Source organism: Oryx dammah, unplaced genomic scaffold (genome assembly GCF_014754425.2).
Source record: "Oryx dammah isolate SB20612 unplaced genomic scaffold, SCBI_Odam_1.1 HiC_scaffold_1, whole genome shotgun sequence".
Classification (NCBI taxonomy): Eukaryota; Metazoa; Chordata; class Mammalia; order Artiodactyla; family Bovidae; genus Oryx; species Oryx dammah.
The window spans coordinates 95,262,086-95,287,402 of NW_024070185.1; the positions used below are offsets into that span (position 1 = coordinate 95,262,086).

General features: G+C 36.7%; 1 protein-coding gene across 1 annotated transcript in view; it reads left to right on the top strand.

Annotated features, from left to right (window-relative positions):
* The window catches only part of RAD23B (RAD23 homolog B, nucleotide excision repair protein), a 43,398-nt gene extending 20,266 nt beyond the window's left edge, over positions 1 to 23,132 (top strand). The window contains exons 3-10 of the mRNA XM_040239901.1: positions 764 to 843; positions 3,682 to 3,950; positions 7,232 to 7,287; positions 11,403 to 11,530; positions 14,201 to 14,333; positions 15,913 to 16,040; positions 16,731 to 16,901; positions 21,307 to 23,132. Of these exons, the coding sequence (XP_040095835.1) occupies positions 764 to 843; positions 3,682 to 3,950; positions 7,232 to 7,287; positions 11,403 to 11,530; positions 14,201 to 14,333; positions 15,913 to 16,040; positions 16,731 to 16,901; positions 21,307 to 21,420 (1,079 nt within the window). The 3' untranslated portion in view covers positions 21,421 to 23,132. The remainder of the gene's footprint in view (positions 1 to 763; positions 844 to 3,681; positions 3,951 to 7,231; positions 7,288 to 11,402; positions 11,531 to 14,200; positions 14,334 to 15,912; positions 16,041 to 16,730; positions 16,902 to 21,306) is intronic.
* Positions 23,133 to 25,317: the final 2,185 nt, after the last annotated feature.

A 25,317-nucleotide genomic window follows, 5' to 3' on the forward strand; every position in this document is an offset into this window, starting at 1 on the left:
GAGGCATGGGTAGTTGGTGGCAGATATAAAACTAGAATTTCTGGTTCCTACTCTTGGCTGTTTTTTTCATTCCTATGCAGACAGAGAGACTGTTCCCTTTTGTCTTAATGCTTGCAGCTTTTAATTCAGTAACTTTAAAAATGGAAAACTAATTTCAAGGAAAAGGCAGCCTGTAGGAATCCTGACCTTATGTCTGTCATTCTGCATGCCTGAAGTCTTGTATAGTCCGTGTGGCTTACTCAGTTCTGTATCTTGCCATTTCTGTCTGCTAAGTCATTATGAGTATCTTAACTTTTTATGGCAGTGAAACATTTCTGTATTGCAGGTATCCAGTATTTGTGGGAGTAAGTTCTTTTCTCCTTCCATCAAGAGGGTTTATAGGTTATTCCTAGGCCAGGTTGGCGGTGTATCTTTGAGCATCTCAAAATTGAATTTTATTTGTTTTCATGATCTCCCATTTCTCAGGACCTAGTTAATATCTCCTTACCCAGCAAGTCTTTTTTTTTTATTATTATAAATAATTTTTAAGAAGTGCTTGGGATTCAGATATCTACAAAACAGTGTATGTGTTTGCTGTTTTTTAGTCAGATGCTCATGTCTTCTTAACTAATTTTGTATCCATTTATGTTTATTTTGGCAGGTTGGTTAATGTTTTTCTTTCAGAAAGTTTTAATTGATAAAATGAATGTATATGATTGTTTTAACCTCAGTGTAAGACAGTTTATGGTGCCTTTAATAATATGTTTTTTTCTTAATGTACTAGGCAAAATCCTCAATGATGATACTGCTCTAAAAGAATATAAAATTGATGAGAAAAACTTCGTGGTAGTTATGGTGACAAAAGTAAGTTTCAGCCTCTTGTATATATCTTTATCCATGGGAGTTTAAAGAAAAAGATCCCAAGTCTTTCTTTACACTTAATTTTTAAGTGAAAACAGTATATATACATCCATAGTGCCATGCACTTATTAGTTATTAAGTATGTTAACAGTTTACTTTGAGTCAACCATAAAGTTAATAGTTTTATGTATTTGTAGTTTGAGCATGATTTTAAATATGTTGAAACAGTTGATATATGAAATGTCCTGTTAAACATCATTAGGTATTGTTCAATTAGTAAAATCACAAATTATGCAATTAGAGAATGTGATTCTTTGAATGTTTCATATTTTATAGTTTTTATTAAGAATACCTTAAAAGGACTTGGCTAAATGATATACTAGACCTAACAAATGCCTCAAGGCCAAAAAGGCATGTAGACTAAAAATTTCAGTGATATTTTTTAGTCAATGAGATAGATTTTTAGAAACTAGAAAAAGGGAAAGACAGAAAGAGAGATAAATATGCAGTAGAGTGTTAAGACAGATAGAGGAGTGGTGGTACTTATGATGCTCATTTTTAAGATTGAATTATGATCTGAATTCTGAGCTCCTAGTAATCTAAGAATAGTGTTGCTTGTAGCACCCAAACTAAATTTAAGTAAATAATTGAAAACCAGTTTGTCAAAGACTTTAAGTCTCAAAGGAATATATGCAGTAGAAAATAAGAGTTGAACAAATGAATTTTAATTACTGCACACTTTTGTAGTAAGAAACAAAAAAGAGTTAAACATTTCATATGTATTGGGGTTAATTTTTAAAATATTTTGTTATATATATTTAAGCACTTAATTATTTAAAAAATATTAAACTTTAAATACAGATGAACAGAATCATATGAGGAAACTTTTTGTCTCAACTAGTTTTTCAAAAACTGGTAAAATGCACAACATAAAATGTACAGATTTAATTATTTTTAAGTGTGTGGCTCCTTGGCATTAACTACATTCACACTGTTACGTAGCCATCACCACCATCCATTCTGAAACCTTTTTTCATTTTCCCAAACTGAAACTCTGTACCTATTAAAGAGTAAATACCATGCCGTGCCCCAGCCTGACACCACTGTTACCTTTTCTTTCTGTGTATTTGACTACACTTTGTACCTCATATAAGTGGAATCATACAGTATTTTTCCTTTTGTGACTTGTTTTATTAATATTTTCCTTCATAAAATGTCTTCACGGTTTGTCTATATTGTAGCATGTGCCAGAATTTGTCCTTTTGAGGGCTGAATAATATTCCCTTATTTAATTTTATCATACATAGTATGTCTGGTAGCCACAGACATTTGGGCATGTATTTGTTATGGTCTTATTTCCTTTAGTATTATGGTAACCTTGACTGTTAAGAACATAACTAAGCAAGCAGGCTGGGTCTCAGAATAGGTGCATGCGTTTGAAAAACAGCTGCTTTGAGCCAAGCAGATTCTTATTTTACATAGGCCAGCTTTTAGAAGGGGAAGAAGACTGCTACAGTTAAACGTTTTGGAAGCAGTGAGAAATTCCCTTATTACAAAGAAGAGAGAAAAAATTATTAATATCAAAAGTTAAGCAGAGGACCTTTGAAAAGCAGATAGGTTTGGTACTATTTAGAGTGAGGTTTAAAAAGCTGTAGCAACAGAGACCTTGAGGACATGGTATATTATAGTATTATATTAATCACAATATATATATTATATAACTATATATAACATACATATATGTAAAATCAGTATATTGATCTTAAGGGAAATAGTAAATGGGCATAATGCATTTAAATTACATTCTTATCTAGTTGGAGTTATAGAACATTAATAATTTGCAGGAAATTATGTTGGCAATAAAAATTACAGAGCCAAATTCAAGACTCTTAATATAGGCAAAGGAGGGATGCTACATTCCATCCCCCTACCTTGCACAAGACATTTTTTCCAATACACTCTATACTAGCTCAATTAGAATAAGACACAAATCCACTCATTTACAGTTTGTTGATTTATACCTGGGGCAATTATGTTGAATTTTAATCTCATCTTCCAGCAAATAAGTTACCTTTTTAACTTAGGAAAGTTATGAACTAAGTAGGTCGTGAGCATTGATAGGCCTTCGGAGAAAGATAAAACTCATATAGTATGATTTTTACTCATATATAACTGCTTTTTGCTTGGTGGGAATACTTATGGCTCTGATTTTAGTTCAGAAAGTGCTGAGCATGCAGTTATAACATTATTTGGCCTCTGTTTAACTATATATACATTTCAGAAGTAATGTTAGTCTCTTTGTACTTAAACCCATTGGCTTCTGATCAACATTGGGATTTTCTTCCCTCTTCTAAAATACCGCAGATTATCTGGCATGTTCATTAATCATACTTCTGTTTATGCTTTAATTTCAAGGAAGTTATTTTCATAATGCTTTCAAATGACTATAAATACTTTAAAGTTGTAACCAGGAAACTTCAGTTATGAAGTTTGGGGGGTGAATTATGTGTTTCTTTTATTTATTTATTTTGGATATACACATTCTTTATGTTTTAAAATATTTGCTTTTTTGATTCTTTTTCATAATGATCCTAAGACTGAAATCATTGGCTAGAACTAATTGAGACTGATCGTTGATGTATATGCTCTTATCAGCTTTGAATGTGTAACATAAATAATGATTCAGATTGCTGCTGTTGATCACTCATTATGTCACCGTACAAAACTGTTTTCAATCTAAAAATTTGTATTAGTATTATTATATTTGTTTATAGCATCCAGAGGTCAGGTAATAATTAGTATTTTATCATAATGCGTGATTTTGCTTTGTAATGTGTTTAGCCTAAAGCAGTGACTACACCAGCACCAGCTACAACTCAGCAATCAAATTCTGCCACCACTACCACAGTTAGTTCCTCCACAGCACCAGCTGTTACTCAGGCCCCAGCCCCTGCCCCCACTTTGGCTCCCACTCCCACACCTGCATCTGTCACTCCAGCATCAACGACAGCATCTTCCGAACCTGCACCTGCTAGTGCAACAAAACAAGAGAAGCCTGCAGAGAGGCCCGTGGAAACACCAGTGGCCACTACCCCCACATCGACTGACAGGTAAGAGCTGGACTCGAGGAAATTGCATGGGCGTATGCTCATAACAGTTCCTTCATGCGTGTATTTATTTTGATTATTGTGTGGATCAAACAAACTTTGTATCTAAACTTTGAACCCTGACTAAAATAGTATGCTTTTTATGTCTGTTTAAATTTCCATAATCTGGATTTTTTTTTTTCTCCCAGGGAGAAAGGAAAAAAACTTCTGTATAGAGAAGTTAGGAAATACAAATGACACAAAAGAATAAGAGTCATAAAATAACCTGACAGTATATTATAGCTTGACATATAAACAACTTGACATTGCCCCCCAATCATTATTTGTTGTGTATTATTTGACTGTTGTCATATCTGTCAGCAACATCTTTCCCTATCAGTAAGTTTTTCCAGTTGCTACATGGTATTGTGTTCGGGTCTGACGTTTGTTTGATCTTAACCTTAGAAGCAGCAGCAGCAGCAACCTTAGAAAAGAAATGAACATCTTTGGATTTTTCCTCATCTGTAAAGTGTGGATGGCAGTAAAAACTACATATTACAGTGCAAATTCCACTCCTTGATATCTACTGTAGAGAAACCAAACTTGTGCACAGGGACTGTATTGCTTGTAATTGAGGACAGATTGGAACTAATTTAAATTCCATTAGTAAGAGCGTGACTTGACTTGTTACTTGTTCGTTATTAGAGAACTGTGCTTATTCATATTGAGTGATAGTTGCTTAGTCATGTCCAGCTCTTTGCGGCCCCATGGATTACAGCCTGCCAAGCTCCTCTGTCCATGGAATTCTCTGTAGTGTGGTAGTAAATAGCCAGCATCAACATTGCTGGGAGTTACTTTGAAATTAATTCTTAGGCTCCACCTCAGACCTCTATAAGAATTCTCGACTCTGGGTCCTAGAAGTCTGTTTTCTAACAAGCTGTACTAGTGAATTCTAGTAGAGTCCCTGAGAGAGAAGCCTGGCATGCTGCAGTCCATGGGGTCCCAAAGAGTCAGACACGGCTTGAAAAACTGAACAGTGAAACTGGTGCGTCCTTAGGCTTCCTGAAGGTTAAGCTCTAATACCCAGTAGTGTGGGCCAGGTAAAGCATGCAGTGCATATGCATGGTAAATAAATGTGGCTTCAAGGCTTTGTTAACCGAGTGGAAAGAAGCAGATTGCAGAACAGTAGAGTCAGTAACCATAAACCAAACAAAAACCACGTGACAATATTCTTATTTTCTGTGGGTAAGCATGTTAATGTGTAGAGAAACAGTAGCAGAGGGACATCACACTAACTGATAAAATGGTTTCCTCTGGGGAAGGGGAGGAGTGTTGAGGTAGAATCAAGATTTGAATGGTGGTTAAATGGTATCTCCGTGTTATCTGTAAGGTTTAAAAAGAAAAAAGTGTGCAAAAATAGCACAAATGGTTCTATAAAAGAGCATTAATGAAGGGTCTGATTCTGCCAGGTAATAAGATGTATCATGCATGGTAGTGATTGCAAGTTTAGAATGGCTCTCGTTAGAACGGCTGCTTGGTGAAATAGTAGTCTAGAAACAGACCAGTGTACATACAGGGACTTAATATAAGATAAAAATAATTTCAGACCACTCTGGGAAATGCTGTTGGGGTAAATGTGTAGCTACCTGGGGGTCATCCATAAAATAAGTTTTATGGACTTCCCTTGTGGCTTAGTTGTTAGGGCTCTGCAAGCAGCATGGGTTTGATTAACTGGTGGGGGAATAAGATCTCATATGCTGCAAAGTGTGGCCCAAAGAAAAAAGAGTAAATAAACTTTAAACAGAGAAAGATTTAATGTAGAAGTGAAATCATAAACTAGAGAAGAACATGGGAAAAACAGTCTTAATGCAAAATAAGTCATGAAGGAAATGATTAATAAATTTGAGTACAGAAAGAATTTAAAGATTGGAACCCAAACAGATTGTTATTAGTTTGATTTGATCAATTAAATGGAAAGTCATGCCTCTCTGGGAAAAATTGAGGCAGTTGTAGTTCTTCTGGCATGCAATTATTCCAAAACACAGCAGTAAGACACAAGTCAGTGTATAGAAACTAGTAGTAGTGGTTGTCTCTGGGTGGGGTCCAGGGCAGGAGAGCTTTTTTCCACATATATGTGTGTGTATATAGTGTTGAACTATAGTTCAAAAACTTCATTTTGAAGTTTTGCCTTCCACACATTAGTTAATGAAGCTACGTTAAAAATTATACCAAATGATTGTTTTACGCTTACCAATCACGTTGAGTGTTAGGACGCCAGGCACTTTGGCCACAGTAACCCTGCCCACAGCACCTGGGGATGCAAGGATACTGAGGATACTGTAATTTATGAATTCAAAGTTGGGTATTTCCGTTGTCTTGCTGTGCTGTAGGGTTTTCTCAGAACTGAAGTCTACTGAGATTTGTTTGTAAAATTGGGACACAGGTATATGTATATCTTGTGTTTGTGTATGTTGTAATTTAAATTGCTAACTGCTGTCTTTACCAGTTTTGTGAACCTCATTTTTCTTTGGCCTCCTCTTCATGGTCTTTCATTATCGTATTTGTGTCTACTTTGTTTTCTAGACTCATCTTCAGTTGCCTAACAAAAACTTAATCCTTTTGTTTTTTTAATATGTTTGGGAAATCAGGAAATGCCTCCTCTGCTTTTTTTTTTTTTTTTTTTTTTAATATTATTTGGCTGCAGCAATAATAGTTGTGGCATGTAGGATCTCGTTCCCTAGCAGGGATCAAACCCAGGCCCCTTACATTGGGAGCGTGGAGTCTGAGCCACTGGGCTACCAAGGAAGTCCCATGAAAACTTAGTCCTTTTAAACTGGTTTAAAACTTGGTTATAGCTCGAGTCTGTCCCACCTCTGCATTTTTTTTATGCTATGTTCCTTGCTTGAATACTTTCTTGCAGTTTCTGTGTTTGGAACTTAACTATAAGATATAAGTGAAATTCTACTATATAAAGACTTCCGAGGCCTTTCCAGCCAAATAGTTTCTATATGTGCTGTATCATGTACAGCTTTTGGTATTTCTTTGACTGTGATTTGACTTACAGATTATTTGTAAATTCTTTAAATGATGGATTTTCAGAACAGAATGAGTATTAAAATTCTTCCCAAGCCATAAATGTTATGGATAAAGCTTTGGGTTTTAATCTGGAAACCTTTTTAAACACTGTAGCCAGACTTATGCATTTAATTAAAACCAAAGAGTCAGTACAAATTGGACAGCTACTAAGCTTTAAGGTAAATTTTACATACTTTCTGATACATGATTTTCTAAAAAACATTTTACAGTACATCAGGTGATTCTTCTCGGTCAAACCTTTTTGAAGATGCAACAAGTGCACTTGGTAAGTATCTCCATGGTGGATTACTTTATAAGAGGGAAGAGGCTTCGTTTCTCTAGATCATTTTCATGTTTGCTTATAATCAGGTGGTTAAATGATTTAAATAATCCAGTTGGTGTTACTGAAGACTTTGTAAATTAATGTTCTATATGTTGAATCATATAAATTGTGCTGTTAAGAGTTAAGCATACTTTTTTCCTTAAAGCAGATATATTTTCCGTTTTCCAAATATGGACTTTAAAATGAAGTTTAATCTGTGTATACATTTATTAGGAAGTGTCTTTGAAATGAGTGTAAGATGTTACTAAATCTGTCTCACATCTCATCTTCATTCATCTCCAGCCTTTATTCCAGGTTGTAGCCCTGTAGGTCCCCATCTGCATCTTGTTGCTTGTATTGTACTTACAGTGAAAATGCCTTTTTATCCTGACTTGTTACCTGTTGGGTAATGTCTTTCTGTCTTCCCTTCACACGTACATCTGTCAGAACCAGTTTGGCTGTTTTGCCTGTTTCCCATTGTAACTGTCCCTGGGTTACAGTTGTAACTGGGTTACACCGTGACAGCCCCGGGACAGTGCCTGCTGTAGGTGCTTGTTGTCGGTGGTTAGCTGGCAGCCCCGCTCCTGCCCTTTGGTGCTCTTCTAGACCACAGGAAATGGTGGGGAGTTGGAAGCGTGGAGCAGGTGGGGGTGTGGCTTCAATGGAGGATGGGCCTCTGGATGCCTGTGTAGCTGCTATAGCAGCAAGGTTCCAGCAGCAGTAGTGTCACATAAGATACAGGCCGGCCCTCTGACCTAACTGAGCTTGAGTTCTGTGATGCCCTGATGGCCGTGTAAAAAGCACAAAGGTGCAAAACAGTTGTTTAATCAACCTAAGATCACCTGGGTGTACCAAACCCACATGCATACCTGTGAGGACATTTTTCTGGGATTACCCTGCTACCATATGAGTATGGGTTTAGTGTCTAGCAAGCAGGAAAACAGAAATCACTCTTATTTCAAACAGTAAAAGCTTAATCTTAAGAAGTTGTCACACAGGTTCTGGAACAGCTCAAGATTACCCAGGGATGTGTAAAATGCTCTGTAGCCTCAGAGCTGGAACCAGCCTACACTCCCCCCTGATGCTGTTGGAGGCTCTGGCTGTCTCTGTTAGGCTTCAGTTGGAATGCGTTGATGCTGCCTGGCAGGAGGCCAGGAACACTCCTGCTGTGGTCGCTGGTGGTGATGTCTTACCTTTTACATCTGCATCTCTTAGAACTGCTGTTATGGTCTCAGGATCCCTTTACCCTTTAATCATTAATTTATCCAGTCTTTAGGTCGATACCCTGCTTCTTTAAATGTTTCTTGAGGCTTGATCACGCCTGTGCCGGGGGCCAGCGTGAGGAACTCCACCCATGGCAGTTTCTTCTTTGGGTTCTGTGACACCTCTCTTTTCTTGAACTGTGTCTCTGATTGTTCCTTCCTCAGGCTTCCTGGTTAATTCTTTCTATCTTGCCTGGTCCTTAAATGTATGAGTTTTTTGCTAGGGTTCTGCTCTAGGTCATTGTTCAAAGTTCAGACCATGGGAATAGTAAAATACCACCCATACACAGTTGACCCGTGAACAACACAGGAATTAGGGCCATCAACTCTGTAGTCAGAAATACATCTTAGCTTTACGGTCAGGCCTCTGTCCATGGTTCTGCATCTGCAGATTCAGCCAGCCATGGATCATACAGAAGTATGCTAGGAATGCAGTTACCCAAGTATTTGTGGACCTACACAGTTCAAACCTACATTGTTCAAGGGTCAGCTGTACTTTTAAGGATTCTCAGTGTTAAAATTCCAGTGTGTATATCCCTCTGACTTCCAAGACTCATTCTTTAGGCTGTCAGCTGGAAAACCTATAACCTCCATAAACTCCTTAGATTCAAAATTGACAAATTTTTTATTCCTCCATCTGATTCTTCTCTTTTATTCCTTTCTTGCTTCCATCATCATCCATGCTCTACCAAAGTATTAGCATCAACCTTGACCTCTTCCTCTCTTGACCAGTGAGACTAGGAGTCCTACCAATCTCCTTCCTAAAGTCTCTGGAATCTTTGTTTCTACTGCCACTTAATTGCCTCAGCTGACGTCTCCCTTCCTGATGCTCTGGTATTATTCTCTTAACTGGTCTTATTCCTTGCCACAGTGGAGTTTCTAAAAGGCAGATCTAATGAGGTCATTGTTCCTTTCATAACACCTCCTATCCTAGATGATAAGTTCAGAATTCATTCTTAATCACATTTTCTTCACTCTTTCTTCTGTCTCATTAGCTCTGTCTGATGTTGTCCATTGTCCCTAATTTTCCTAGGAGTCATTTCCCTTTTACCCTTAGGATCTAAAATGTACCCAGCCTGCATGTAGACACTTCTGTTTGAGTTTTTGTAACTTGATTGATTAGGAGGCATGGCATTAAGGATTAGGTGTGGGAGCTCTAGGATCTAGACAGCTTGTGTTTGTGTCTCTGCACCATGGCTTAATAGCCATTGATCAAATTGTTAATCTTTCTAATAAGCCTCAGCCTCGTAGAGTTCTTGTGAGAATTGAGTGAGAAAAACACTATGTTAAAATAATATAGTTCTGATAGTCCACAGCACTTAATTTTATTATTAATACTGTTTTCTTTATCTGAGAACTAGATTACTGAAAGTATAGTGACACTTGAGTGCTTTGTGCTAGAATTGTATCAGTGGGTAGTTAAAAAGTTGAAATAGCTTAAGTACTTAATGGAATAGGAAGGGAAAAGTCATTAAACAAGATACAAATGTTGAATTTGCTCAGTGATACTTAGTTTTTTAAGCTATATTTTCATAGCTGTTAGAACTTTATTGAAAATTTTGCCATCAACAAAGTAAAAAGACTTAGAGAATGGCAAGAAAATACTTGCAGCTCTATATATGTATATGATAGGTTAGCATCCTTGATATATAAAGAACTCATACAACTCAATAGTTTAAAAAAAAAAAATGGGCAAAGGAATTGAATAGATATTTCTCCAAAGAAGATCTACAAAAGTCCAACAGAAATATAAAAAGGTGCTCATCATCACTAGTTGTTAGGAAAACCAGCTTTAAATCAGAGTGTTGTCTGACATTTCCATGAAGAGTGAGTTGGGGTTGGAGAGATCTCTGGGAAATGACTTACAGAGATAATTGTACCATTTTATATGGTATGAGACATTCTGACTTTCTTGCTTCCAACCCCTTTTCCCCTCTGCTTTGATAATAAAAGGTGTCAAAGGAAAACAACTTATTACAGCACAATTGATTGCTTGAAATGTCCCCGCTTCTTGCTTTCAAAAATCAGTTCATCTGTCTCCTCTTCCAGGTTGCCAGCCTCGACTTCCTAATTCTGTTATATGTTTGTGCTACCTTTGTGCTTGATATTTTTATTATGTGTTTAACATACTGTATTAGTTTCCCGTTTCTGCTCTGTATCACACCTTAGTGGTGTAACACAACACATTTATTATCTTACTGTAGTACTGTAGGCTAGAAGTCTGGCGTGAAGCTCACTGGACTAAAATAAAGGGGCTAACTCATTGGGCTAAAATCAGAGCTGCATTCCTTTCTGGAGACTCTGGGGGAGAATTTGTTTGGTGTCCTTTCTAGCTTCTAAGAGACTGACCACATACCTTGGCCATAGCGCCTTCCTCTGTCATCAAAGAAGCACATAACATCTCTGCCCCTGCTTTTTTCTCTAACTTGCCCCCACTTATTTCTCTGACCCTCTCATCTGCTTCGTTCCTGCTTTTAAGGACCCTTACCATTACATTAGACCCACCCAGGTAATCCAGGATAATTTCCCTATCTTAAAGTCAGCTGATGAGCAACCTCAGTTCCCTTTTGCTTTGTAACCTAACTTACTTCCAGTTTTTAAGGGTAGGAGGAGGTGGATTATTCTACCTACCACGTGTATGTTGTAGGAGTTGTATATGTGTTTTAGTTACTCATCATTGTGTTCCTAACACTGTAGTGCCTGACAGTGTATACATACATACATACACACTGAAATTATGTGGAGAATATTTGTTTATTAAATTTTCTTTCTCTTTCCTCTTTCCCTTCTTCCATCCACACACACATCTTCTTTTAGTGACAGGTCAGTCTTACGAGAATATGGTAACTGAGATCATGTCAATGGGCTATGAACGAGAGCAAGTAATTGCAGCCCTGAGAGCCAGTTTCAACAACCCTGACAGAGCAGTGGAGTATCTCTTAATGGTGAGAAACATTTTGCTTTCTTGGTTCTAGTTGTTTAAGGATGAAATCTCAAAGAAACAGAAATTTTAAAGAAACAATAGCAGTTCGTAAGATAATGGTGATGTATGCTCATTTGCATAATGCTTTTATTGGGTTGATTTAATTAATGCTTTTATTGACATTTATTGGGTTTTCAAAAAGTTTTTTGGGGTTTTCCATTACATCTTATGGAAAAATCAGAGCAAACCTTTTGGTCAATCCAGTATTTTTCCTTAGTGCATTATCATTTTCTGTTAATAAAGTATAACCTCTTCTAAAAGATTGTGATAAGACTTTGAATCAGAAAATGTGACTAAATGGATTTTAAAATTGGCTATCCACTTGGGATAGTAGTGTCTAACCTAGTTACATCATCCTCTGAGGATGAGAGCTGGGTGTTAGAGGGCTAAGGGTTGGGCAGGTTTTCAAACTAATTGAATCCAACATTTCAGTAGTTTTTTTGCCTGCCAAACATGATCCTGGATGTACTATGTAGAGTGAAAGTTTCAAGTTGGAAGTCCAAGTCAAATTTTGTACTATGTAAATTTTTGTAATTAGTTGCCAGCTTTTAAAAATTGGGAGAGTTTGCTGAAAAGTTCAGATAATTGATTTATCTGGACAGCTCAGATCCCAGATTTTCACAAGGGTTTAGGGGAAATTTTAGGTTGTAGACTCCTCTACTAATAAAAGTTTTTGAGAAATAGATTGTATGGGCATGAACTGAAACTCTTGATATTTTACGACAATGAATGTCTCTTTTACAGATGTGACACAGACCAAAAGCAAATTGTAAAAGTTTGCAATAATATTGGATTAATTTTTTAGTTTTAAGATTTTATTCTACAATTATCATTGATGTGTTAGAATATTATCAAAAGTCTGTATTACCCTAAACATCACCTCAGATCCTAACTCCTTGGAGAATACCGTCCACAGTTCAGTCCATTCCCTTGTTTCTAGGTGTGCTTCTGGTAGAAACTCCTTTTCAGAGAGTAGTTTCAGAATAGTCCCCGTCATGAGCAGATAATTTGTTGCCCCTCATTCCTTCCCAAAAAACGTGTATTACATAAAAACATTGCCTTTCCTTTTATAGAATGGCTTTAATTTATACCTGATTTTGAAATTCTGCATAATTTTAATGGTGTCATCAAATATTTTGACCCAGTAGATTTGAAATTTTGGGGTTTAAAAAAAATGAATTACTCTTTTCACAGTAGCTACTATTTAGCATCTAATGCAAATAAATAAATGAGAGGTTCATGGAAACAGTTTATTCTTTACTTTCAATTGAAGCAGGCACTTGTTTTGATGCTTTGAACTGTTGCTAGTTTTTGATGAATCTATATAAGTGCAAGTGAGTGTATAGAAAGAAGAAGTAATCTAACAAAAAGCTAAATCTGGTGTGTGAGGATTTGAGGTAGATCTGTAGCAATGGTGATTAACTTTTGACTTTAGCTAACTTGTTTGAGAATTTGATGGAGGCTTTTGGACCCTCGATCTGTATATAGTTTGTCCACACTTGACAGCTCCTCATTTAAGGGTTTGAATTGGTGGGTGGCTTGCAGTGCCTAGAGGGACATCTAATATAGCAATTATTATCCTGCTATTTATTGTCCTTCATTCTGTATATGTTTATGATTTTAGCTTCTGATTTACTGGGAAATGGAAGTGATTACTCGTACCATCTCATATTCATATACAGTATTTTCTCCTCTATTCCCTTTCCAAAACCTATAAAGATTATTTGATAGCTATATGTGAGAAGTCTTATAAATCACTTTTATCAAAATAGGGTATTCTAAAAATCTTGGTGCAGTTTTAAGATATAATAACTTCAGAAGATAAATGTCACAAACTTAGAAAAATTATCACCCAAAACTTGAAGATTCTTTTATACCCATTTACTTTTTCTTTCTTCCTTTGGGTCATACCACACAGCTTGTGGGATTTTAGTTTCCTGACCAGGGATTGAACCTATGCCCTTTGCAGTGAAAGTGCAGAGTCTTAACCACTGAACTAAAAAGTCAGATATGTCCTAATAAGATTTGTGTTGGTATTTTGAAAACTTAAAAAGTTAGCTTTTTAATGTTGGACAGTATTACATGCAAGTTTAGGATCTTGCCTGATACTTTGGTGTTAGATATTAATATGTGTTGCTGTATAAACATCATTTCATGATTTTTTTTTAATTAATAAAATTCCTTTATGTCTTAGATCTACACCATCTAGTTGGGTAGCTATTGAGTACTATTAAGTACAAGTAAGTTAATACTTAACTCTTTTTTTAAGTGTCTTAGTACCATTAGCCACATTTCAAGGTCTCAGTAGCTACTTGTGGCTAATGGGTATTTTTATTGGACAACATAAATATAAATACAGAGGTATTCCGAAATGGAAAGTTCTGTTGGGCAGTGCTGCTGTATATAATAGCAGTATGGATTCATCCATACCACATTGAGGCCATTTCTAATCTTGAATATGTGCAGATTTTGTTTGTCTTTATCCTTTACTTTGAATTGAAGCAGATATCTGTTTGATGCTTTTAGAAATTAGACAAGGATATTGAATAGACTTACAAAGTTTCTTATTCTGTGTAATATTTAACTAACTTTGAATGATGAGCTGTTCTAAAGCTTGGAAATTATGTTACAGGGAATTCCTGGGGATAGAGAAGGTCAGGCTGTGGTTGACCCCCCTCCAGCAGCTAGTCCTGGGGCTCCGCAGCCTTCAGTGGCTGCAGCTGCAGCCACGACGACAGCAACAACTACAACCACAAGTTCTGGAGGTAAAGGGGAATCTTTTGATGGGGAAGAAATGGCTATGAGTCTTCAGTTTAAAGTAATTTAACCTGAAATACTTTTGAGGTGACATTCATTCTCAGAGCATCATAATTCTTAAAATCTCTTTTAGTGTTAGAGGAAACTATACTACGTGGATATAAAAGATACTCTTATTTTAAACTTCATCACTGCAGTTTTGGTAAAGGACATATTTCTCTTTAGCTCGTTCTAAGGAAGAGATGCTTCCCAGCTTGCATTTAGTGTTATATTCCAAAGCCATTCAGAATGGTTTGTGCACCTTGTCTCTTTCTCTCCCTATAAATATCATAAAATATAATTCCAATGCCAGTAGGATCTTAATGGTTATTATAGAACCAAGAAAATGAAACCTAGTGTATTTAATATCTTGTATCTAGAGGTGAAAGCAAAGCTTGAATTCAGGTATCTTTACTGACTAGCACCCACACTTGGGTTGGCAAAGGTTTGACTAGAAAGCAAAGCCTAGAGCCTGTGAGAGGCCTAGGAATGTTCTCTTTCATTCTTTCTTCTGTAAAATTGATAAAGTAATTCAGACTATTAATTTTGAAGAGATCATTCCTTTATGTATTTCCTAGCTCTAATTATGGCAGTCAGTTCTGGTTGATAAAAATCCCTAAGCACTTTGTGTACAGTCTCCCAGAGGATAAGCTTTCATTTCCTGAGATTCAGCATGGAAATGGAGGAAGCAGAGCTTTGGTTCAGGTTTGGGGTGCTGTCCCGTTCAGTGGCACTTATTGAATAACTTAGTTTCTGAGTCTTGTTTTCTTCTGTAAAACTAGTGTTACACAAAGAAGAGTAACCATGCTCTGTGGCCATTTTAATTTGAATGATTGTCTTGAATAATGCAGGAGATAAGAACGTACATCTAGAAAATTCTCACTAATCTTCGTAAATACAATTAATGAGGGTAGGTTTTTTTGTGTTTCTTGGTTTTGGTATATATATTTCTTAGGAACTTTTGAGCATCAGAAACAACTTTGAATACTTTTTATAGAGTATATGCAGGGCACAGGTTTCAGTGTTATTTGATAAATTGAGTGCCCCAGGCAGTTGTAGGAAAACGTCCTTCTTTTAGTGTTCTGTTCTCTCTGCGTTGTGTGCTGTGCTGTGCTGAGCTGAGTCGCTTCAGTCATGTCTGACTCTGCAACCCCATGGACTGGAGCACGCCAGGCTCCTCTGTCCATGGGACTCTCCGGGCAGGAATACTAGAGTGAGTTGCCATGCCTTCCTCCAGGGAATCTTCCCAACCCAGGGTTGAACCTGCATCTCTTATGTCTCTTGGGTTGGCAAGCAGGTTCTTTACCACTAGTACCACCTGGCAAACCCATTCTCTTTTTTTTTTTTTTTTTCAAACCCATTCTCTACCTGAGCTAGTAGGAATAATTTCTGCAGTATGAGACTTGCAAGTTGGTACAATTTGAAGATTGTCATTACTTACTTCATTTTATATACATCTTAGAACTCAAATCATTTTTTTTCTTCATAGTGTTTGCTGTCTAAATTATGTTTGTTATTTTTGTTTAAAAACGTTTATGTTTATTTTAGGACACCCTCTTGAATTTTTACGGAATCAGCCTCAGTTTCAACAGATGAGGCAAATTATTCAACAGAATCCTTCCCTGCTTCCAGCATTGCTACAACAGATAGGTCGAGAAAATCCTCAGTTACTTCAGGTGACTGTTTAATCAGTTTGAAAAATGGTTAGGGTGTATTACATTTTGTAGAAGTCAATGGGCACTCCTTCCCCTCTACCAGCTGTATAAACTGTTTTTCCAAGCTGCCCTCAGGAGAATGTTATACAGGTACTGATAAAAAGAGAATTGGGGGTGGGGTGGGGTTAATTTAGTCAAATACTAATTTTGGGAAACACTTTATTAAAGAATATGAGAAACTTTCGCAAAAAGAAATATTTAATTTTCTAAATCTCTCTTTCTCAAGCTTATTACTAGAGGTGCACTGCCTCTTAGAAAACATACCTGTGGGCTTATTTTATTGTTCAGGTCATGAAGTATTTGAGTTTTGTGTAGCATTCTACTGCCTGCTAGTTGTGGAAGATAAAAATATGTAGACATAAATATAATTTTTCTTTTAGCCATCAAGTAGTTTTTTAATAGTAATGGGGGAGTGGAGTGTTTATGAAAGAGAATTTGAATTCTTTTAATTCTTCAGTGTTTACCTCCGTCAGAAATACTGAGTTTCTTTACAAGAAATCACATCCTTCCAAAGGCTGACTAATCCAGAATCATTCTAAAATAATGCAATTGCAGAGTTGTAGCTTTCCTTTTTATTTGTATTAGAGTTCTTATTTTCCTGTAGGTACTTTATAACAATGTGTTGTTGTTGTGTTCTTTAAATCACTGCAGCAAATTAGCCAACATCAGGAGCATTTTATTCAGATGTTAAATGAACCAGTTCAAGAAGCTGGTGGTCAAGGAGGAGGGGGAGGAGGTGGCAGTGGAGGAATCGCAGAAGCTGGAAGTGGTCATATGAACTACATTCAAGTAACGCCTCAGGAAAAAGAAGCTATAGAAAGGGTGAGTTTATGTAAAACTTAAAAACTCAGTTCCTAGTCACACTAGCCATGTTGCAGATGCTCAGTAGTCACTGGGGCTAGTGGCTCCTGCATCGGGTAGCCTAGATATAGAGTATTTCCATCTTGGAAGATAGCTCCTATTGAGCAGAGCCAAATAGAGCATTATTCATGTAGGGATTGCAGTGGAGACAGTCTCTTCTCAGCCCTACTCTCCATCATGTTCTTTGTGAAGCCCAAGAACCAGCATTAAGTACCAGTCTAGCATGAAATTGTTATAAATAAATCAAGCTAAAAATTTCATTGATGTTTCAAAATTCAAGAAGAAAAAAGTATACGCTCAATTCAAGATTATCCTTTTTTAAATTTATATTTCAAATTTTATTTCACTGTTGTCTCTAAATGTAAATATATGGGTGTGAATTATATAAAATATGTATAGTGGATATCAGAACCTGATATTTCAATTCTCTTTTCACCCTTATCAGGTCAACCCGTATAGGTTGTGCCATTGCACTATAACTTAATACTTAGAAAATCATATGAGCTTTAATTTGTCTTTATGACATAAGCATATAAGTGTTCAAGGTTTATAACTAGTATTTCTTAAAAGATACTTTATATTGTGCTGTTTTACCTCCTCAAATAATAGAAATGACAGTAGACAATTGCCTCACTTGTTCTATAGCAACTTTTTTTTTTTTTTTTTTTTGAGACTGTCAGTTCTTGATTTCTGTGTTGGAGAAATTTTCTTTTTGTTGCTTTTGCTTTTGGTGTTATACAAACATTGCCTTACCCAAGGTCAGAGGACTTGAGCCTGTGTTTTCCCCAAAGAATTTTATAGCTCTTATTACATTTACGCAATGAAAAATGTCTATGCTCCATTTGAGTTAACTTTTTGTTTATAGTGTGAGGTCTAGGAGCCTAGATTGATATGTTTCGCCTGTATAATATCCAGTTGCCCAGCACCGTTTATTGAAAATACTTATTTTTATTCTTTGACACTGTTATAAATAGAATTGTGTTCTTTTTATTTATTTATTTATTTTGGCCACACCAACACATATGGGATCTTAGTTCCCTGACCAGGAATCAAACCCATGACCCCTGCATTGGAAGCACAAAGTCTTAACCACTGGACCATTGGGGAAGTCCCTAGAATTGTTTCCTTAATTTCAGTTTTTAGATTGTTCATTGTTATATGGAGATACAATTTTGTGTATCATGCAGTTTTGTATACCAAAAGTCAATTTTGTGTACCTTCTTTCACTCAGTTGTTAATTCTTAATTTGTGTGTGTTCCTTAGGATTTCTATATGTAAGATCATTTGAAGGTAGACATGGTTTTACTTCTTTTTCAAGTCAGGTGTCCTTTGTTTATTTTTATTTACATATATACTAACTTGCTTAATTGTCCTGCCAGAACCTCCTCTATTGTCGAATAGCAGTGATAAGAGCCGACATCCTTGTCTTGTTCTGGATTTTAGAGGAAAATGAAATACTAAGTCTTCCACCATTAAGTTTGATGTTAGCTGTGGGTTTCGTTAGATTCCTTTCATCAGGTTGAGGAAGTTCTATTTCTATTACATTGGATGTTTTTATCACAAAGGATGTGACGTTTTGTCAGATTGTGTGTTGATTGAGATGATCCTGTGATTGTGTCCCTTTTTCTGTCAATATACTTTGTTGTGCTGATTGATTTTTCTGTGTTGGCTCAGCCTTGCATTCCTGAGGTGAATCCTCTATGGGCGTGGTGTTTAATGCTCTTTATGTGTTGCTGGAGTTGACCTGCTAGTGATGTGTTGAGGATTTCTGCATCTTCATGCGTAAGGAGTATTGGTCTGTAGTTTTCTTACGGTTTCTTGGTCTGGTTTTGGTGTCAGGCTAGTCTTATGGAGTGAGTTCCCTCCTCTTCTCTCGTTTGGAAGAGTTAATGAAGAATTGGTGTTGATTTTCCTTTAAATTGCTGGTACAGCTCACCAGTGAAGTTATCTGGGCCTGGCTTTTGGGGAAGTTTTGTGATTACTAATTAAGTCTCTTCTCATAGGACTTGTTCAGGTTTTCTGTTTTTTGTTTTTTTTTTTTTCTCCTTGAGTCAGGGTGGTTTTTGTTTTTCTAGAAATTTGTTTCATATACGTTGTCTAATTTGTCGGCATAAGCTGTTCTTAGTATTCCCTTATTGTTGCTTTCGTTTCTATAAAAAGTAGTAATAATGTTCCCACATTTATTTCTGATTTTAGTCATTTGAATTCTCAGATTTTTTTTTTCTTGTCAATTCAGTAAAGGTTTGTTAATGTTGTTGATTTAAAGGAAAAAAGGCAAGAATTTTTGGTTTTGTTGATTCTGTATTTTTCTAGTCTCTATTTTATTTCCTTCTGTTTGCTTTAGATTTAGTTTCCTCTCCTCGCCTTCCCACCCCACCCCACCCCGCCAGTTTCTTAAGGTGAACTGAGATTACTGACTTACTATCTCTTATTACACAGGCATGCCTTGTTTTATTGTGCCTCGCTTTGTTACATTTTGCAGTTAAGTCCTTTTTTTTTTTTAACCAATTGAAGGTTTTTGACTGTTAAGATGATGGCTACTTTTGACAGTAAAGTATTTTTAAATTAAAGCATATACGTTGGTTTTTAGATGCGTGATGCTCCTGCACACCTAGCAGACTGCAGTATCGTGTAAGCATAACTCACGTGCATCGGAAGTGAAAACCTCTTGTGACCTGCTTGATTGCCATTTTCGCCTTATAGCAGTGTTCTGTAGCCGAACTTGCAGTATTTCTGAGTTATACCTGTAGATATTTACAACTAGCGACTTCTGCAAGAACTGCTACAGCACATGCCGTAAATTTTAGTGTATTGACATTCTATTTTCATTCATCTCAGTATTTTCTAATTTTGTCATTTTTTGATCTGTAGGTTTTTTAGGGTTTTATCAATTTCTGTATTTATGAATTGTCCAAATATCCTTCTTTTATTGATTTCTGAGTTCGTCCCATTGTGGTCAGAGAACATAATTTGTGTAATTTTAACCCTTAGAGACTCACTGGGGCCTGTTTTGCAGCCTGACCTGCTCTGTGGAGACTGTTCTGTGTATGCTTGAGAAGGGGGTGCGGCTTGCCGTTGTTCACTGCTCTGTACGCGTCTCTTAGGTCTGGTTGGTTTAGTATTTTTTCAGGTTTTTTACTTGCTTGTCTTCTGCCTTCTCTTATCCGGTACAGAACTTGGGGATATTGAAGTCTCCAGCTACTGCTGCATTTTTCCCTTCAAGTCTGTCAGTTTTTGCTTTATTGTTTGGGGGCTTTGTTGTTCTGTTTGTTTATAATGAAGTCTTTTTGATTGTTTTATCATCATAAAATATCTTTGTTTTAGTAACAATTGTAATTGAAGTCTGTTTTGTCTGATATTAATATAGCTGCTTAAGCTCTTTTTGTGTAATTATTTGCATGGTATATGTCTTTTTCTATCCTTTTACTTTCAGCATACTGTGTCTTTGAATCTAAATTGTGTGTCTTACTGTAAAGCATATATAGTTGGATTGTGCCCTATTTACCTTTTACTTCAGCTAGCCCAGCTTTAATGTGGACAAGACCTAAGTAACAAAATCATTTTTTAGTTTCTTCTCCTTTCATGGATGAGTATAATCATGCTGAATTAGGAGTTTTGCCTGGTTTTTAAATAAAGGTCATTTCTTGATATAGTCTAATGCAAGGGACAAATGTATGGCACCTGGGGAATTAGATTAATTCACCTGAGTGTTTAAAGGCTTTTAAAAGCAGTGATTATTGAGTTGCAAGTGATTTTCAATAGACTAGGAAAATAAAATAAATGGATCATATCACCTTTTAAAATGCTATAAAAATTAAGCAGATAAAAACAGAATACTGTATGTCTTGATTTCAAAAGTATGTCATGTAATATTACTAATAGTTGACCACCCAGTTTTGTAGTATGAGGTGTTTCATAAAGCAAGGAGGTTAAGAGTGATACTTGACCCTAATTAAGGATATGGCTTTAAAAAAAAAAAAAAAAAAAAACAAATAATTGGATTAGGTAGTTAAACTCACCTCCATCTCTGGTTGCTCTCATCCATAGCTTCACCGCAGCCATCTGATTTACAAGTTTCTGTAGGGTCATTTATTTTTAAACTACCACAGCAGCTAACTTTTAGTGTTAATGCCAGTGAGTGTTATCAAAGTATCTATTTAGCATCAAAATTTTAACTAGGAGCAAAGAATTTTGTAAGTGGTTACAGGAAAGGGCCCCAAGTTCTATCTAGCTCCTTGAATTGGACAGCAGCTCCATGATCAGAAAGGGATGAATTCATCTAAAATTCTCAAGGTTTTTTGCATCCCTTATAGTATGTTTTCAAACAATGATGACTCCATAATATGTTTTCTTTCTTTTCTTTCAGTTAAAGGCATTAGGATTTCCTGAAGGACTTGTGATACAAGCATATTTTGCTTGTGAGAAGAATGAGAACTTGGCTGCCAATTTTCTTCTACAGCAAAACTTTGATGAAGATTGAAAGGGACTTTTTTTTTTAATCTCACACTTCACACCAGTGCATTACACTAACTTTGTTCACTGGATTGTCTGGGATGACTTGGGCTCATATCCACAATACTTGGTATAAGGTAGTAGATTGTTGGGGGTGGGAGGGAGGGTCTAGGATATAGGGCAGGGATAAATACAGTGCATGTCTGCTTCAGCTAGCAGATGCCGCAAGTCCACACAGTGTGTACAATATTATACAACCAAAAATCAGCTTTTGCAGGTCTTTATTTCTTCTATAAAACAGTAGGTAACTTTTCCTAGGTTTCACTCTTTTTAGTGTACTAGATCCAGAAATTTAGTGTAATGCCCTGCTTTATATTTCTTTGACTTAACATTGGTTTCAGAAAGAATCTTTGCTACCTAGAATCTACAGTCCCTGTTTTATGGCAACACTGGATAATGGCTGTGTGAAATCGGAAAAAAAAAAAATGGGAGTGACTGTAAACAGAAATGCCAAATTATTGATGGTTATTGTTGCTGCTTCAAATAAGTATAAAATTAATGTGTAAGAAAGCCCATTCTTTCATGATAAATACTTGGGGTTGAAGGGGGGAGATGGGGAACATTTTCTTAAGATGAAAATAATTAACTGCTATTTTAAATTTCTTGATCATTGAATGTGAGACCCTTCTAACATGATTTGCGAAGCTGTACAAGTATAGGCAGAGTTATTTTTCTGTTTACATTTTTTTTTTTTTGGTTTATTTTGGGGGGTAAATTGGTAGCTGCCTAATTGCTGTTTACTTCATTGTTATATTGCAGTAAAAAGTTACAAAAGCCACGGTTGCATGTTTGCTTTTGACGTCTCCCTTTGTGGAGTTAGCACCTCGGGGCCAATGAAGAGACGCAGCACCCACTCTCCCTGTCTTCCCCTTCCCTCAGCAGAGCCGTGTGTGTCAGCAAGTCGTGAATTCCAACTGCTGCCTTTTTCAAAACCCACAAAATGCTGATTCAGTTCAAGATTAATGCAAATGTCTCAAAACTGGGTTTCTGACATTTGTAAATGTTTTTTCCTTATTAGATAAGAATGTATGACCATTAAAGTTGTTAGGATTATTTTGCTTTTGAAAAGAGAAGGTGGACAGAACTACAATCCAGCATCTTTTATTGCATTGGAAAGACCGGCGAAATCTTTTGGAAGGGTTGGGAGATGCAGCTGGAATAGTACTTTGGAAAATATACAATCAAGATATCTCATGGCATATTAAAAGAAAAATCTTGATAGCAATGTTGGCTTTTATTTGGATTTTTTTCATCTCAGCTTTTTTCTTTGGAATCTCCTTTGTTGGCATTGTTATTTGATCATGAAGAGGGGGCAGGTGTGTCTACTTGTTTCATTTTTTTCAGCTCTCTTTTCCTGAATATTAAAAAGACTAAAGAAATAATTTTTTTTCTACCATCTTATACTGAGTTAAGAAGATGAATTTGCACAGGTTTCATCCTACATAATCTCTTAATAATCCTTAGCACAGTTTGGTGATGACTTTTAAGCTTTTACATCATCCACTCAAAACCTATCTCTTATGAAAGTAAAATTATGATTTTTTTTCCCATGTTAATCATGTAGTTTAATCTTTATGTGTTTATTCCATAAACACAACAAGACCTTTGGACTTTGTATTACCTGTATGTTTTATAATGGATTGTGCAAAAATGTCTCAGAATAAAATGAGGATTTGTAAATATGTTCATCTTTCAAGGTAGAGCAATGAGTTGGGAAGAGGGATGGCATTTCTGGTGAGATAACGGAGTATTCATTTATTTTCATGATATTTTATCTGCTACTTAATTGCTTAGAGCATAGTGAAAACTAGAAAAGGAGAGAAAAAAACAACCAGCAGCTACCTCTTCTTTTCTCTGGAAAGTGACATCAGGAGGCGATCGATCACATGGAGCTTTTGTCCTTGGACAGCAAAACTACAAATAGTGGGATTAATAATTACCAGAAGACAGTTCAGGCCAAGTTTTGGCCATTCTTTACAGTGCTCTGTTTATCTGCGGAAAGAATCAGCCATGACACCATGAAAGTAATAGGCTTTATGTGACCTTTTGCTGTTATCTTTTAATTTACAAACATTTTGGTGAATCTCTTAATCTAAGTGGCTCCATGACTTTGGAATTTTTGCATTGGAGGTATTCTGTCATCTGTTTCTTGAAATCTGTTGATTGTTTAGTTGCTCTCTGGAAGACCTGAAGAAGCTTAAGTTTATACCTGTTAAATTCTTAACTGCCGTCTAGTCAAATATATTTTTACATTGTTTAAAAATACGGAAGTTTTCCACCATATGATTTTTTTTCTCCTGTACTCAATGGCTAGGATTCTAGAGAATTAATTATAAAATATTTTCAATATATCCAACATGGCATTTCTCATTTTTTAAAATGATTTTACTATATAGAATCTTAGATTGGAAATGGACAGTGCCCCGTCACTGATGCTTCTGTTTTCTTTGTTGGTGGCGAATTAAGAGTGTGGAATGCCCAGCACTAGGTCGGTTTTATTGGGTCTCCTGTTTGTGTTCACAGTGAAAACATCAACACAGAGATGGGACACTTCCTAGAACGTATATATCAAAGTTTATGGGGGCTTTAGAGATTTCAGGGAGTTCTCCCTTTTCCAAACCTCTTTTTATTTCTTTTACATCAGCCAGCCTGAGATGGCTATGAAGTATTCAAAAGTAAGCAGTTCCCAGGAGTCCTTCCTGACCACATCTGTGTTCTGCTGAACTGCCTGGCTGTGCAGCTCAGGTACAATGTGTTCTTCCAGTTGACTTCCCACTGTCCATTTTGTTCCACTTTGTTCTAAGCCAGGGGCCAGCAAACTGCAGTCTCATGAGCCAAATCTGGCTCATTGCCTGTTGTATGAGCCATGAGCTAAGAATGGCCTTTACAGTCTTCAGTGTTTAGTTTACAAAAAGGTGAAAAGATTCAAATTCCAGTGCCCATAGTTTTCTTGGAACACAGCCATGCTCCTTTATTTACATATTATCTGTAAGCAGCTACTTTTGTGCTAAAGAGGTTTGCTGTTGAATAGTTGCCACAAAGACTGGCCAGCAAAACCTAAATACCTTATGGCCCTTTACAGAAAGTTTTCCATCCTTGGATTGTACTTAGGCCCATCATATGTTACATTGTGATGCTTTTCCCCCTTTTATTTGTCATTCTTGGCCTTTTGAGGTCTTAACTTCAGTTTGCTTTGCTTGTGACCATCATGGGGTCTTTCAGAGCTGTGGTATCACCCCCACATATTCATTATCGAAGAGAGGAACGCCTGGTGTGCTAGTCTGGCATGTATGTGATGTCTCAAATTATTTGCTATTGCTATACTATTTGTTGTGCTTTAGTAAGATAACTGAATAAAGCACCAAGTGAATAAGTGAAAGTGCTATTTTCAGTGTGTCCAACCCTTTGCTACCCCCATGGCCTGTAGCCCACCAGTTTCCTCTGACCATGGAATTCTCCAGGCAGGCATACTGGAGTGGGTAGCCATTCCCTTCTCCAAGGGAAATCTTCCTGACCCAGGGGGTCAATCCTGAGTCCCCTGCAATGCAGGCAGATTCTTTACCATCTGAGTCACCAGAGAAGTCCAGAATTCAGCACTAAGCGGTATCAGAAGCACTTTGCATAGTGATGACTCAGAACAGAAAAGTCAAACGCATGCATCTGGGAATCCTTGGGCCCTGGGATCAGACTTGGGTCGGCAAGAGGGAGGGTCTTAACCACAGCTGGAAGAGTGGATGGAGCTCTGGAAGGGGAGAGCAGCTGGACCTGAACTGTGTGGGTAGTTTGGGGGTGGGAGCAACGGTGACAGGGAGGTAGGGAGGAAAGCTTGGACTCACTAGGGAAGAGTGCTGTGCACTGACGTTTG